General features: G+C 43.5%; 1 protein-coding gene across 2 annotated transcripts in view; it reads right to left on the reverse strand.

The window, feature by feature from the left end:
* LOC108415926 (suppressor of cytokine signaling 7-like) overlaps positions 1-14,890 on the reverse strand; it is a 55,184-nt gene that overhangs the window by 12,274 nt on the left and 28,020 nt on the right. For both annotated transcript variants that reach the window (XM_037535476.1, XM_037535475.1), the window contains one exon: positions 11,252-11,420. In XM_037535476.1, coding sequence (XP_037391373.1) covers positions 11,252-11,420 — 169 coding nt within the window. The remainder of the gene's footprint in view (positions 1-11,251; positions 11,421-14,890) is intronic.

Below are 14,890 nucleotides of genomic sequence, written 5' to 3' on the forward strand. Positions count from 1 at the left end.
CAGCACCAGACCAGCACAAACCAGCACCAGACCAATATAAACCAGTACCAGACCAGCAAAAACCAGTACCAGACTGGCATAAACTAGCATTAAGCAGCTTAGACTGTATCACTGCAGCCTCACTGGCTATTACATTTATCATCTATACAGACTGAAACCAGGAGCTCTGAGACTCTGGATAAAGACAGGCAGAGGAAAAGGAAGTGTGATCCAGAGAGAAATGTATTTTCCCACGTGTTGATAAGAGAATGAAGGCTCTCTATTCAGATCCGTGTAAAGGAGTAAACCTGGACGGACTGAGAACTTCAGTGAAGCTGTTTTTTTCTGTTAAGGTACGAGATTAAATTATGTGTCTAGACATCAAAATGAAAAGAAAAGACGCTTGAAAGCACTGCAGACCGCAAAATAAAAGAGAAGCTGTAAAGATGGAGAGAATTTCAGCTTTATTCCATTCATTATCCACACCGGTCAGGCGTAACATTCTGACCACCTTGTCTCTGCGCTCACTGTCCACTTTATCAGCTCCACTTACTGTATAGCTGCTCTCTGTAGTTCTACAGTTACAGACTGTAGTCCATCTGTTTCTCTGAAACTCTGTTACCCTGTTCTTCAGTGGTCAGGACCCCCATGGACCCTCACAGAGCAGGTACTATTTGGGTGGTGGGTCATTCTCAGCACTGCAGTAACACTGACGTGGTGGTGGTGTGTTAGTTTGTGTTGCGCTGGTCTGAGTGGATCAGACAGCAGTGCTGCTGGAGTTTTTAAACACTGTGTCCACTCACTGTCCACTCTATTAGACACTCCTACCTTGTCGGTCCACCTTCTAGATGTAAAGTCAGAGACGACAGCTCATCTGCTGCTGCACAGTTTGTGTTGGTCATCCTCTAGTCCTTCATCAGTGGTCACAGGATGCTGCCCACAGGACGCTGCCCACAGGACGCTGCCCACAGAACACTGCCCACAGGACACTGCCCACAGGACGCTGCCCACAGAACACTGCCCTCAGGACGCTGCCCACAGAACACTGCCCACAGGACGCTGCCCACAGGACGCTGCCCACAGAACACTGCCCACAGGACGCTGCCCACAGAACACTGCCCACAGGACGCTGCCCACAGGACGCTGCCCACAGGACGCTGCCCACAGGTCGCTGTGGGCTGGATATTTTTGGTTGGTGGGCTATTCTCAGTCCAGCAGCGACAATGATGTGTTTAAAACCTCCTGCAGCACTGCTGTGTCTAATCCACTCGTACCAGCACAACACACACTAACACACCACGTCAGTGTTGCTGCAGTGTTGAGAATGACCCACCACCCAAACAGTACCTGCTCTATGAGGGTCCATGGGGGTCCTGACCACTGAAGAACAGGGTAACAGAGTATCAGAGAAACAGATGGACTACAGTCTGTAACTGTAGAACTACAGAGTGCAGCTATACAGTAAGTGGAGCTGATAAACTGGACAGTGAGCGTAGAAACGAAGAGGTTACGCCTGACCGGTGTATGACATGTTCAGTCTAGCAAGTTTTCTGACATAATATAGCTATATTATATATAAATATGAATATACTATGTCTATAATGTCATGTTTTGCCTAGAACAGCATTAAAGAGAAGGTTATAAATTGAAGAAAATGGTTCTATATAGAAATATGACCACTCAAAGAACCCTTTGCATGAATAAATGGTTCTCTGTATGGTGAAATGGTTATTCAGAATGATGCTGAATGCGTTGTAGATGCTTCTACATAGAACCTTTTGGAAATGGTTCTATGTAGCACCAAAAAGGGTCACAAGCTTGACATCTTCAAAACTCCAGAACCTTTTTGGTGCCATATAGAACACATTCTTCATAATCTGAAGAACCTTTACTTGATGCAAAGAACCATTTAATCATGCAAATGGTTCTTTGAGTGTTTATAGTTCTATATAGAATTGTTTTCTTTCCTAAAGAACCCTTGAAGAACCATCTTTTTTAAGAGTGTAGAAGAACAGAGACTGAGGGCAGGTTTATAAAGGACTTTACATGCATAGCAATATATAAATAAGCAAAAATAGCAGAATAACAGCTGCTTGTTTTGTGGGAGGCAGTACCTCGACTCTACCAGCCTCAAGGAAATATCTGGACAGGAGCTGCTGGGAAAACTGGCAGAAAACATGCAGTGTTACTACCGTCCACTGGAGGGTGCCAGAGTTAGTAGTTTAAGTCTTTTCAGAGTGTTTCCCTCAGCAGAGGAACAATTACAGAACAGTCTTACCCAGTTTAGCGGAGGTAGTGTTAAACACTAAATACAGCTCGACGATACGGCTGTACAACCAGCACTGCTCCCAGCGCCCCCACCCCACCCTCACTGGACCTCACACACCTACAGTGGGTAAGCTGTAGCTGTGTGCAATATTCCACGCGCAAGACATGTAAAATATTCTTACAGTGTAAAGATTTTTAGATTTTTTAAAAATTTCTAATTAGTGTATTTATAATAAAACCAGCACCAGACCAACATAAACCAGCACCAGACCAGCACAAACCAGCACCAGAGCAGCACAAACCAGCACCAGACCAGCACAAACCAGCACCAGACCAGCACAAACCAGCACCAGACCAGCACAAACCAGCACCAGACCAATATAAACCAGTACCAGACCAGCAAAAACCAGTACCAGACTGGCATAAACTAGCATTAAGCAGCTTAGACTGTATCACTGCAGCCTCACTGGCTATTACATTTATCATCTATACAGACTGAAACCAGGAGCTCTGAGACTCTGGATAAAGACAGGCAGAGGAAAAGGAAGTGTGATCCAGAGAGAAATGTATTTTCCCACGTGTTGATAAGAGAATGAAGGCTCTCTATTCAGATCCGTGTAAAGGAGTAAACCTGGACGGACTGAGAACTTCAGTGAAGCTGTTTTTTTCTGTTAAGGTACGAGATTAAATTATGTGTCTAGACATCAAAATGAAAAGAAAAGACGCTTGAAAGCACTGCAGACCGCAAAATAAAAGAGAAGCTGTAAAGATGGAGAGAATTTCAGCTTTATTCCATTCATTATCCACACCGGTCAGGCGTAACATTCTGACCACCTTGTCTCTGCGCTCACTGTCCACTTTATCAGCTCCACTTACTGTATAGCTGCTCTCTGTAGTTCTACAGTTACAGACTGTAGTCCATCTGTTTCTCTGAAACTCTGTTACCCTGTTCTTCAGTGGTCAGGACCCCCATGGACCCTCACAGAGCAGGTACTATTTGGGTGGTGGGTCATTCTCAGCACTGCAGTAACACTGACGTGGTGGTGGTGTGTTAGTTTGTGTTGCGCTGGTCTGAGTGGATCAGACAGCAGTGCTGCTGGAGTTTTTAAACACTGTGTCCACTCACTGTCCACTCTATTAGACACTCCTACCTTGTCGGTCCACCTTCTAGATGTAAAGTCAGAGACGACAGCTCATCTGCTGCTGCACAGTTTGTGTTGGTCATCCTCTAGTCCTTCATCAGTGGTCACAGGATGCTGCCCACAGGACGCTGCCCACAGGACGCTGCCCACAGAACACTGCCCACAGGACACTGCCCACAGGACGCTGCCCACAGAACACTGCCCTCAGGACGCTGCCCACAGAACACTGCCCACAGGACGCTGCCCACAGGACGCTGCCCACAGAACACTGCCCACAGGACGCTGCCCACAGAACACTGCCCACAGGACGCTGCCCACAGGACGCTGCCCACAGGACGCTGCCCACAGGTCGCTGTGGGCTGGATATTTTTGGTTGGTGGGCTATTCTCAGTCCAGCAGCGACAATGATGTGTTTAAAACCTCCAGCAGCACTGCTGTGTCTAATCCACTCGTACCAGCACAACACACACTAACACACCACGTCAGTGTTGCTGCAGTGTTGAGAATGACCCACCACCCAAACAGTACCTGCTCTATGAGGGTCCATGGGGGTCCTGACCACTGAAGAACAGGGTAACAGAGTATCAGAGAAACAGATGGACTACAGTCTGTAACTGTAGAACTACAGAGTGCAGCTATACAGTAAGTGGAGCTGATAAACTGGACAGTGAGCGTAGAAACGAAGAGGTTACGCCTGACCGGTGTATGACATGTTCAGTCTAGCAAGTTTTCTGACATAATATAGCTATATTATATATAAATATGAATATACTATGTCTATAATGTCATGTTTTGCCTAGAACAGCATTAAAGAGAAGGTTATAAATTGAAGAAAATGGTTCTATATAGAAATATGACCACTCAAAGAACCCTTTGCATGAATAAATGGTTCTCTGTATGGTGAAATGGTTATTCAGAATGATGCTGAATGCGTTGTAGATGCTTCTACATAGAACCTTTTGGAAATGGTTCTATGTAGCACCAAAAAGGGTCACAAGCTTGACATCTTCAAAACTCCAGAACCTTTTTGGTGCCATATAGAACACATTCTTCATAATCTGAAGAACCTTTACTTGATGCAAAGAACCATTTAATCATGCAAATGGTTCTTTGAGTGTTTATAGTTCTATATAGAATTGTTTTCTTTCCTAAAGAACCCTTGAAGAACCATCTTTTTTAAGAGTGTAGAAGAACAGAGACTGAGGGCAGGTTTATAAAGGACTTTACATGCATAGCAATATATAAATAAGCAAAAATAGCAGAATAACAGCTGCTTGTTTTGTGGGAGGCAGTACCTCGACTCTACCAGCCTCAAGGAAATATCTGGACAGGAGCTGCTGGGAAAACTGGCAGAAAACATGCAGTGTTACTACCGTCCACTGGAGGGTGCCAGAGTTAGTAGTTTAAGTCTTTTCAGAGTGTTTCCCTCAGCAGAGGAACAATTACAGAACAGTCTTACCCAGTTTAGCGGAGGTAGTGTTAAACACTAAATACAGCTCGACGATACGGCTGTACAACCAGCACTGCTCCCAGCGCCCCCACCCCACCCTCACTGGACCTCACACACCTACAGTGGGTAAGCTGTAGCTGTGTGCAATATTCCACGCGCAAGACATGTAAAATATTCTTACAGTGTAAAGATTTTTAGATTTTTTAAAAATTTCTAATTAGTGTATTTATAATAAAACCAGCACCAGACCAACATAAACCAGCACCAGACCAGCACAAACCAGCACCAGAGCAGCACAAACCAGCACCAGACCAGCACAAACCAGCACCAGACCAGCACAAACCAGTACCAGACCAGCACAAACCAGCACCAGACCAGCACAAACCAGTACCAGACCAGCATAAACCAGCACCAGAGCAGCACAAACCAGCACCAGACCAGCACAAACCAGCACCAGAGCAGCATAAACCAGCACCAGACTAGCACAAACCAATACCAGACCAGCATAAACCAGCACCAGAGCAGCACAAACCAGCACCAGACCAGCACAAACCAGCACCAGACCAGCATAAACCAGCACCAGAGCAGCACAAACCAGTACCAGACCAGCACAAACCAGCACCAGAGCAGCACAAACCAGCACCAGACCAGCACAAACCAGCACCAGAGCAGCACAAACCAGTACCAGACCAGCACAAACCAGCACCAGACCAGCACAAACCAGTACCAGACCAGCATAAACCAGCACCAGACCAGCATAAACCAGCACCAGACCAGCACAAACCAGTACCAGACCAGCATAAACCAGCACCAGACCAGCATAAACCAGCACCAGAGCAGCACAAACCAGCACCAGACCAGCACAAACCAGCACCAGAGCAGCATAAACCAGCACCAGACCAGCACAAACCAGCACCAGAGCAGCATAAACCAGCACCAGACCAGCACAAACCAGCACCAGACCAGCACAAACCAGTACCAGACCAGCATAAACCAGCACCAGACCAGCATAAACCAGCACCAGAGCAGCACAAACCAGCACCAGACCAGCACAAACCAATACCAGACCAACATAAAGCAGTACCAGACCAACTCAATCAGCACCAGACCAGCATAAACCAGTACCAGACCAACCTAAACCAGTACCAGACCAGTGTAAACCAGCACCAGACCAGCACAAACCTCTACCAGACCAGTATAAACCAGCACAAACCAGCACTGAACCAGCACAAACCAGTACCAGACCAACTCAATCAGCACCAGACCAACATAAACCAGCACCAGACCAGCATTAACCAGCAGAAAGGACAGAGTTTATATGTTTTATCTTTAGCATTATATATTTAGTCTGTACAGTAATAAGTAACACACTGTAACCTCGTTAAGTAATTAATAAGGTGTATTACTTTGTTAACTCTTGAGTGCCCTGCTGTCTCTTTGCTGCTACAGCACTGCGAGCTTCCCTCGCTGTGGGACTAATAAAGGATCTTATCTTATTTTCTTCTGATAACTGATGAGCCAAATAAAAAAAATATTATCAAAAATTGGGAATCCGATTCTATTCAACATTTTACACACTGTGCTGTACTAAACGCAATTAAACTGGACTAATGAAGCTCTCTTTGTAAACAAACATGCAGTTGCAAAGTGTTTTTGATCACGGACGATATTCAGAGCATGCTTAGAAAAGCGTTTTGCAATATACTGTGATGTAATTTGTGAGCAACAGAACACGAGAGGGAGTGCATAATTACAAAATAACATCACCGCCGGCAGTTCGTTCTCCAGCTCCTTACACTAAATTCCCAAACTGTCATCGCCAAACGTGTCGTCTGATCTTCAGAGTCGGACCAAATCAGACTGAGCCATAAAACTGACACAATATCAGGTTCAGCTCAGTTTGGTCAGTTTGTCCAGATCAGTATTAATGTTGTTTTGTTCCAGCCGGTCTGTAAAGCTTCTTACAGCCCGTTTAGTTTGGCGAATGGAGTTCATTTCTGGCTGATTCCAGGTTGTTCAGCTGTTCTTCTGTCACAGCTGCCGACTGAAAAGCTGCTCAGTGGTGACGACAGTTTGGGAATTTAGCGTCGTCTCGTCTTCAGAGTCGGACCGAATCGGCTGTCGGTCAGATGTGACAGAACAGTGTCCGTTTTCTGTTTGTGGCAAAGTAAGAAGTGAAAACGTTCAGATGGCTCTAGCGTCTCCTACAGCTGTCGGAGTCGTTGCTTAGCAACAGCGTCTTGTGAAAAACCTGTGGTGTTATGGTGAAAAAACAGCAGTTAGAAAGCCTCTCAACCAATCAGCTCGCGTGGCCTTAGACATATATCTAGATTTAAATATACCAAAGTGCCTAAATTAGAGACGAAACGTTAAAAGTCGGGGCGTTTTTTTGTTTTTCGTTTGGTGTTGGCCTGTGCAAAAGTTATGGCACACTGTGTATTATACTCTTCCCTTTTATGTTAAGCTCAGTAATTGTGTATTAAAGTGTGTCTCTGTATTGGATGTGTTTAACACCTCTATGCTGTGTATGTACCAACCTAACATAGTTACTGGATGCAAAACGAGGAAAACACCAAGGCCAAAACTTCCAAGCTGTTTAAGCTGGAAAACGTAAAGAGCTTCAAATCAGTCACTAGCCATGATTTTGGAGTCATGCTATATGTGGAAGTGATATCTGCTGGATGGATGGATGGATGGATGGATGGATGGATGGATGGATGGATAGACAGACAGAGACCGACAGACAGACAGTTAGATAGATAGATAGATAGATAGATAGATAGATAGATAGATAGATAGATAGATAGATAGATAGATAGATAGATAGACAGACAGACAGACAGACAGACAGACAGATAGATAGATAGATAGATAGATAGATAGATAGATAGATAGACAGAGAAACAGACAGACAGACAGACAGACAGATAGATAGATAGATAGATAGATAGATAAATAGATAGACAGACAGACAGAGAAACAGATAGATAGATAGATAGATAGATAGATAGATAGATAGATAGATAGATAGATAGATAGATAGACAGACGGATAGACAGACGGATAGACAGACAGAGAAACAGAAAGACAGATAGATAGATAGATAGATAGATAGATAGATAGATAGATAGATAGATAGATAGATAGATAGACGGATAAACAGACAGACAGATAGTTAGACAGACAGACAGACAGACAGACAGACAGACAGACAGACAGACAGACAGACAGATACTTTATTGATCCTGAAGCAAATTAGCAGCCAGTATCGGACACACAGCACTGTACGGTAACAGTAATAAGGGTTTAGACAGTATAACAGGAAGAATAAATATAGAGATCTTCTCTACAGGCAGATACACAACTAGAAAACCACAACAATCTGGAATAAGATCTATAACCTGAGACCACAGACGCAGCGCAGTAATGACTGGACGAGGAGGCGCAGGTAACGGCATATAATGACCACTGAATGAACTAATTTGTGCAGATATTGCTACCAAATAAAGTGTCTTGTGTCCAGATGTGCAAGATGCGCAATAAGGTACGCAGAAAGTGCAATATGAGCAGTAAGGTGTCCAGATGTGCAGCTGGACAGAGAAACACAAGGATAGTCCTGAGATGTAAGACCTGTGATTCACAACATTCAGATTCAGATCTGTTGACTTTTTATCAAAACAAAGGAATAAAATGAAACTCAAACTGTGACTGAAGGAAACAGAGACGTTACTGATTCTGAATGTTTGAGGGAAACAAATGTTTTAAGCCAGAATCGGAGCAGTTCCGCCTTCTAAAGCCACCACACAGCAGCTACACCTCCTCCTCTTCCTGTTGCTCTAACAGAAACAGCTACCGTCTGTTCCAGGGCAGAACTTCACATTCAACCACCTCAGTGAAACTGGGTTTCTGCGATTTTATATCAACACGTTTATTTCAGCACAACAATACAGCCACGCTATATACATTATTCACTAGAGCTCCATCACTCCAACTCATCCCACATGCAGTGGTGCTTAAACGTTTGTGAACCCTTTAGAATTTTCAAAATTTCTGCATAAATTTGACCAAAACCTTCATCACACAAGTCCTAATATTGGATGAAGAGAAAAAAAACAAGACAAAAGTATTAGACTTGTTTATTTATTTATTGAGGAAAATTGTTCCATCAATGATGGCAAGTCGTCCTGACCCAGATGCAGCAAAACAGGCCCAAACCATGATACTACCACCGCCATGTTTCACAGAATGGATAAGGTTCTTATGCTGAATGCAGTGTTTTCCTTTCTCCAAACATAAAGCTTCTCCAATAGCCTTCTGGGTTCACCATGTGATCTTTAGCAAACTGCAGACGAGCAGCAATGTTCTTGTTGGAGAACTTCTCCTTGCAGCCCTGCCATGCACACCATTGTTGTTCAGTGTTCTCCTGATGGTGAACATTAACAGTAGCCGCTGCGATTCAGGCCTTTAGATGCTTAGAAGTAACCCTGGGTTCCTCTGTAACCTCACGGACTGTTACCCACCTCACTTTGGTGTGATCTTTGTTGGTCAACCCCTCCTGGGGAGCATAGCGGTGGTCCTGAATTTCCTCCCTTTGTGCATCTGTCCAATGCACATCCAAACTCTTTAGAGATGGTTTTGTAACCTGTGGTCACTCACACCTGATTGCCGTCCCATTGACTGAAAACACCCAACTCTAATTTCACCTTCAATTTACCTGCTTAACCTAAAGGTTCACATATTTTTGCCACTCACAGAAATAAAATACTGGATCATTTTCCTCAATAAATAAATGACCGAGTCTAATACTTTTGTCTCGTTTGTTTAATTTGGTTCTCTACATCTTGTAATGGTGAAAAGGGGGAGGAGCGAGTGGTGGAAGAGGTAGCAAGGATTCCTGGCTTCTTTGGAGGTACACAGACAGGAATACACTCCGTGCAGGGTAGAAGACGTATTTAATGATAGGTCACCCTCTTATCTCACCATCACTGTCCAGATAACTCAGAGGATAGATACAGCAGACCGGAGGCTGTGCAACAGCAGCTCACCATCTTGCACGGAGGGGCTACAACTCCCCCACGCATGCGCAGTAGTACAATACATGTAGGTCTACTATTAGGACTTGTGTGAAAAACTGATGAAGTTTAGGTCAAATTTATGCAGAAACACAGAAAATTCTTTAGGGTTCACAAACTTTTAAGCACCACTGTAAGTTCAATGGAGCTTCATCACTCCAACTTATCCCAAAGGAGTTTTTCCATGTGTCCTTCTTCACCGTAATATCTAGAACGCTTTTCTTCTGAGAGCTCCTCACTGTCCTCCCGCAGCAGCAGGGCCTCCAACCTCCACTACTTCTCTTTGTTTGAAAATTCTTTATTTCCTTTAATAAAATTGTTTTCTGACTTGTGATTTGGACTCTTATGTTGCTTCCCTTGAGCCAGGGTTTTACAATAATAGGAGCTTCTCAAATTTGTCGTATTTTGGTTAGTTTTTGCTGTTTGCTGGCTGGTTTGGTGGTCTGCTGTTGCAGGATCTGTCCTCTCCACTTTGATTTGACTCCTGCAGATGTGTGCTGTTAAATGAGGGCTGTGTATTGTGTTTGGGTTCCCCCTGTGTAGGTGTGTATTTATGTTATATACTCTATATAGCCAAAAGAATTTGGTCGTCTGGCTTCACACACATATGAACTTGAGTGACATCCCATTCTTAATCCATAGGGTTTAATATGATGTCGGCCCACCCTGTGCAGCTATAACAGCTTCAGCTCTTCTGGGAAGACGCTTTGCATTGTGCTTGGTGATGTAAAGCTTGGATGCAGCTGCTCGGCCATGGAAACCCATTCCATGAAGCTCTCTACGATGTTCTTGAGCTGATCTGAAGGCCACGTAAAGTTTGGAGGTCTGTAGTGATTGACTCTACAGAAAGTTGGTGACCTCTGCGCACTATGCCCCTCAGAATCTGCTGACCGCTCTGTCATTTTACGTGGCCGACCACTTCGTGGCTGAGTTGCTGTCGTTCCCAATCGCTTCCACTTTGTTATAATCCCACTGACAGTGGACTGTGGAATATTTAGTAGTGAGGAAATTTCACGACTGGACTTGCTGCACAGGTGGCGTCCGATCACGGTACCACGCTGGAATTCACTGAGCTCCTGAGAGCGACCCATTCTTTCACTAATGTCTGTAGAAGCAGTCTGCAGGCCTAGGGGCTCGGCTTTATACACCTGTGGCCATGGAAGTGACTGGAACACCTGAACTCAATGATTTGGATGGGTGACTGAAAACCTTTGGAAGTATGGTGTATTTTATAGTTACAGTTTGTACCACAGGCTTAAGGGACTGGAAAAGAAAGCATTATTCTTCTTCTTATTATTATTATTGTTATCATTATTATTAGTGTATGGTACGGGTCGTACCTCTGTAGTGCTCCATGCGCGTGTGGTGGGTGATGCCCTGCGAGCGGAAGCTGAGGCTGAGGATGTATCGGGGGTCTGAACTGTCCCGTACCAGGAAGGATCCGTCTGCTTTCCCCTTCAGCTTCATCTCTGCGTCCTCCCAGTTCATCGGACCCCAGTACCACCCACACTGCCACAGAGAGAGAGAGCGCAGCGTCACACAGGTGCACAGGAAAAACATGACAAAACCGCCTCAGCACAGACTCACTGACACACATACAGGAGCGGTTACACATCCTGTAACCGCGGTAACCAGGAGTCTAGATTTAGACTAAACTCAGAGCCTCAATATAACACTCTGCGCTGATAAATACACGTTTCAGCTGATTTTCTAAGTGAAAATATCCTGTACAGAGAACAAACTCAAACACGGCATTTTCTGCAGAATTTAGTGCCTAATGTCTTTTACTGTAGGGCAGTGTTCACAAGGCTACATGACGCCTCCATAAGCTTGTCATGACAACTGACATAACCCTACATAAATGTGCATAAATGCTTATTCCAATAGGCGTTATTCACTATAAAGTAGCCTTAATGACAACTGATGCCTATTGGATTAAGCATTTATAAACATTCACGTAGGGTTATGTCAGTTCTCATGACAAGCTTATGTAAGGGTCATGAAGCCTTATATAAACTGCTCTACAGTAAAGTGTTACCGTTAACTTGAAGGCTGCTGCACTGTCATAACCATGCTATAAACATGTTCTGGCAGATTACATTTAGTAATATAACAGAACCGTAATGTTTGATGTTAAAACGGCTCATGTTGCATAGTAATTTTTGTTGTGTGCTGCCATAACATCAAATATTATGACAATTAGCGGTAATGATTACATGACACTGTCATAATACTGAACATAGTCTGTCATAACATCTTATGACAGCATATGACATCTGCCAGAGCATGTTTTTGTCAATGTTATGCTGTATAAAGAGGGCTTAAGTAATGTGTTACTAAACTGACCATTTTTGTGAAATAACTCTAAAAGTTCTGTTATTATTAATGTATTATTATTATTATTATTATGTAGATTGGTTAATCCAGTAAAATTAATAAAATAATTGTATGCAAAGATTGAAACACCCCCCAATTAAACTATATATTTTGTGAACAGCCTCTACAGAGAACACATTTTCTGCTACTTTATATTTAATGTGCTCATTCTTTTTCTTTTATAAAGTATAGTTGTGGTCCTAAAATGAGCTGCATTTAAAGCCATAAAATTAGAAAGTACTCCATATAAGCTCACCTGGCCGCCTCACCACATCCGAACTCTCCCACTAAAACCCTTCTGCTGTTAATGCCAATGTTGCCAGCTGAGCCACTTTGTCACTGGATTCAGCAACTCTTTAGACACCTGGCGACAAATCCAACGAGTTTTTGGACCAAAAAACACACCTCTGTCTGCGTCGGCTCTGTTCGGAGAGGCTGAGCGGCATGTTCGGTCTGCACTGTGGGTCACACAGGACCGCTACAGTCATGTGGTCATTCTGTAGTCAGCGCTCTTTTGCCCGTATAAGGAACTCGGGGTCTAAGAGAATTTCTCTATGAGAAAAATCAATGGAGTTTGGAAATCTGTCGCATTCTGTGATCATCAAAAATGTTCCGAAGCCGATACGCGTTATCCTGTGAATATTCTTCTGTGGAATATCCCTACATTGTCTGAATGATGAGGTCGTTAAAAAGTCGAAATATGAATATTACTTTATGTAAGCTAATGCTACTGTGCACTGAACTGACATTAGACTGGGAGCTTCCTTAAAAACCAGGCAAACCAGCTGGCTCTGCTGGCAGTATGCTCTGATCATGTGACTTAAGCTATGAAAATATCCTACCTGCTCTCTCTAGGGTCCCTTTAGTCAGGGATCATAACTGTACCGTCTCCCGCCTCGCCTCCAGACTTTTATTCTACTGTTCTGTTTTAAAACATTCGGTTCTGAAAAGGTACAAATACCAACTTTTCACCTGGAGAAACGTATTTAACCCTGTATTGCATGATGTTGCCTCAGGGCAACAAAATTATTTTCCTCACTTATTAACATTATACACACACACACACACACACACACATATATATATATATATATATATGTATATATATATATCCCTTTTATTTCACAACTTGAAAGAAAACAGTTACAATTATAACCATATCTTTTCAATTCCACAATATCTTGTAACAATCTACCCCGCTACCCCCAACCCATCTTACTCGCCCTTCTCATCCTACTCACCCTCCCCACCCTAACACACACATTTAAAGAGGAAAGAGTTTGAGTTGGTCATTCTAGCTCTTAGTGGGCGCAATTAACCCTCTTCTTTAAAATTCAGTATCAATTTTTTTGTTTGTTGCCTACAGGCAACACTGCGTGACAGTGTAATGTATTTAGCCAGGTCTCACTGCTTCAGGGAACATGGCTCTATGTCATCACTTCCCGTTGTCTCACTATGTTGCCCCAAGGCAACACACTCCAATGGACATATTTAAAAAAATATATATTTAATTTAATAATTGTTGTATATGATATTATAAGTAATATAATTTAATAATCAAGAATTACTATCATAATGTATGCAGTAGAGAGTTAAGGTTCACAATCAGACCACTGTAGAACCTTTGAGGGAACATTTACATTGTTTGTACCTTGACGAACGAGAAATGTACCTGAATAGAACCTTCAGTTCTAACAGGGCAGAAGTTTAATGTACAGAGTTAACTATAAATATGCGCTGGGGTAGGTTTTGTTTTCATTTAAAGAGTTTATTTTGACTGTCATCACTGTCTTATCACTCACGATCTCACTGAAAACGGAACTTCCTTCTTGTGGTTGTTACTCAGATGGAGACTGTGTGAGAGAAAGAATAAGGAACATATTCCAACGTTCTCTCCGAGTGATCGCTTTACACGACACCAGGGACGTGCGAAGGCGTTTTGAGTTCAGGGGGCTGAAACTTATAGCAGCATACACTCACTGGCCACTTTATTAGGTACCCCTTGCTAGTAAAAGGCTGGACCCCCTTTTGCCTTCAGAACTGTCTTAATTCTTCATGTCAGACTTTCAACAAGGTGCTAGAAACGTTCCTCAGAGATTCTGATTGGTTGTTTGAGTTCCTGTTGTCTTTCTATCATCTGGAACCAGTCTGCCCGTTCTCCTCTGACCTCTCACATCAGCAAGGCATTTTCGTCCACACGACTGACCGCTCACTGGATGTTTCCTCTTTTCCGGACCGTTCTCTGTAAACCCTGGAGATGGTTGTGCGTGAAAATCCCAGCAGATCAGCAGTTTCTGAAATACTCAGACCAGCCCGTCTGGCACCAACAACCACGCCACGTTCAAAGCCCCTTAAATCCCCTTTCTTCCCCGTTCTGATGCTCGGCCTGCACTTCAGCAAGTCGTCTTGTCCACCTCTACAGGCCTCAATGCACTGAGTTGCCGCCGTGTGATTGGCTGATTAGCTGTTTGTGTTAACAAGCAACTGATTAGGTGTACCTAATAAAGCGGCCAGTGAGTGTATATGTGACGTGACCAGTAATGGCTTTTTACATTTTTCTTTAATTTACATGAAAGAAATTGTGTCATACAGTGCTGTAATGA

This window comes from Pygocentrus nattereri, chromosome 27 (genome assembly GCF_015220715.1).
Source record: "Pygocentrus nattereri isolate fPygNat1 chromosome 27, fPygNat1.pri, whole genome shotgun sequence".
Taxonomy (NCBI): domain Eukaryota; kingdom Metazoa; phylum Chordata; class Actinopteri; order Characiformes; family Serrasalmidae; genus Pygocentrus; species Pygocentrus nattereri.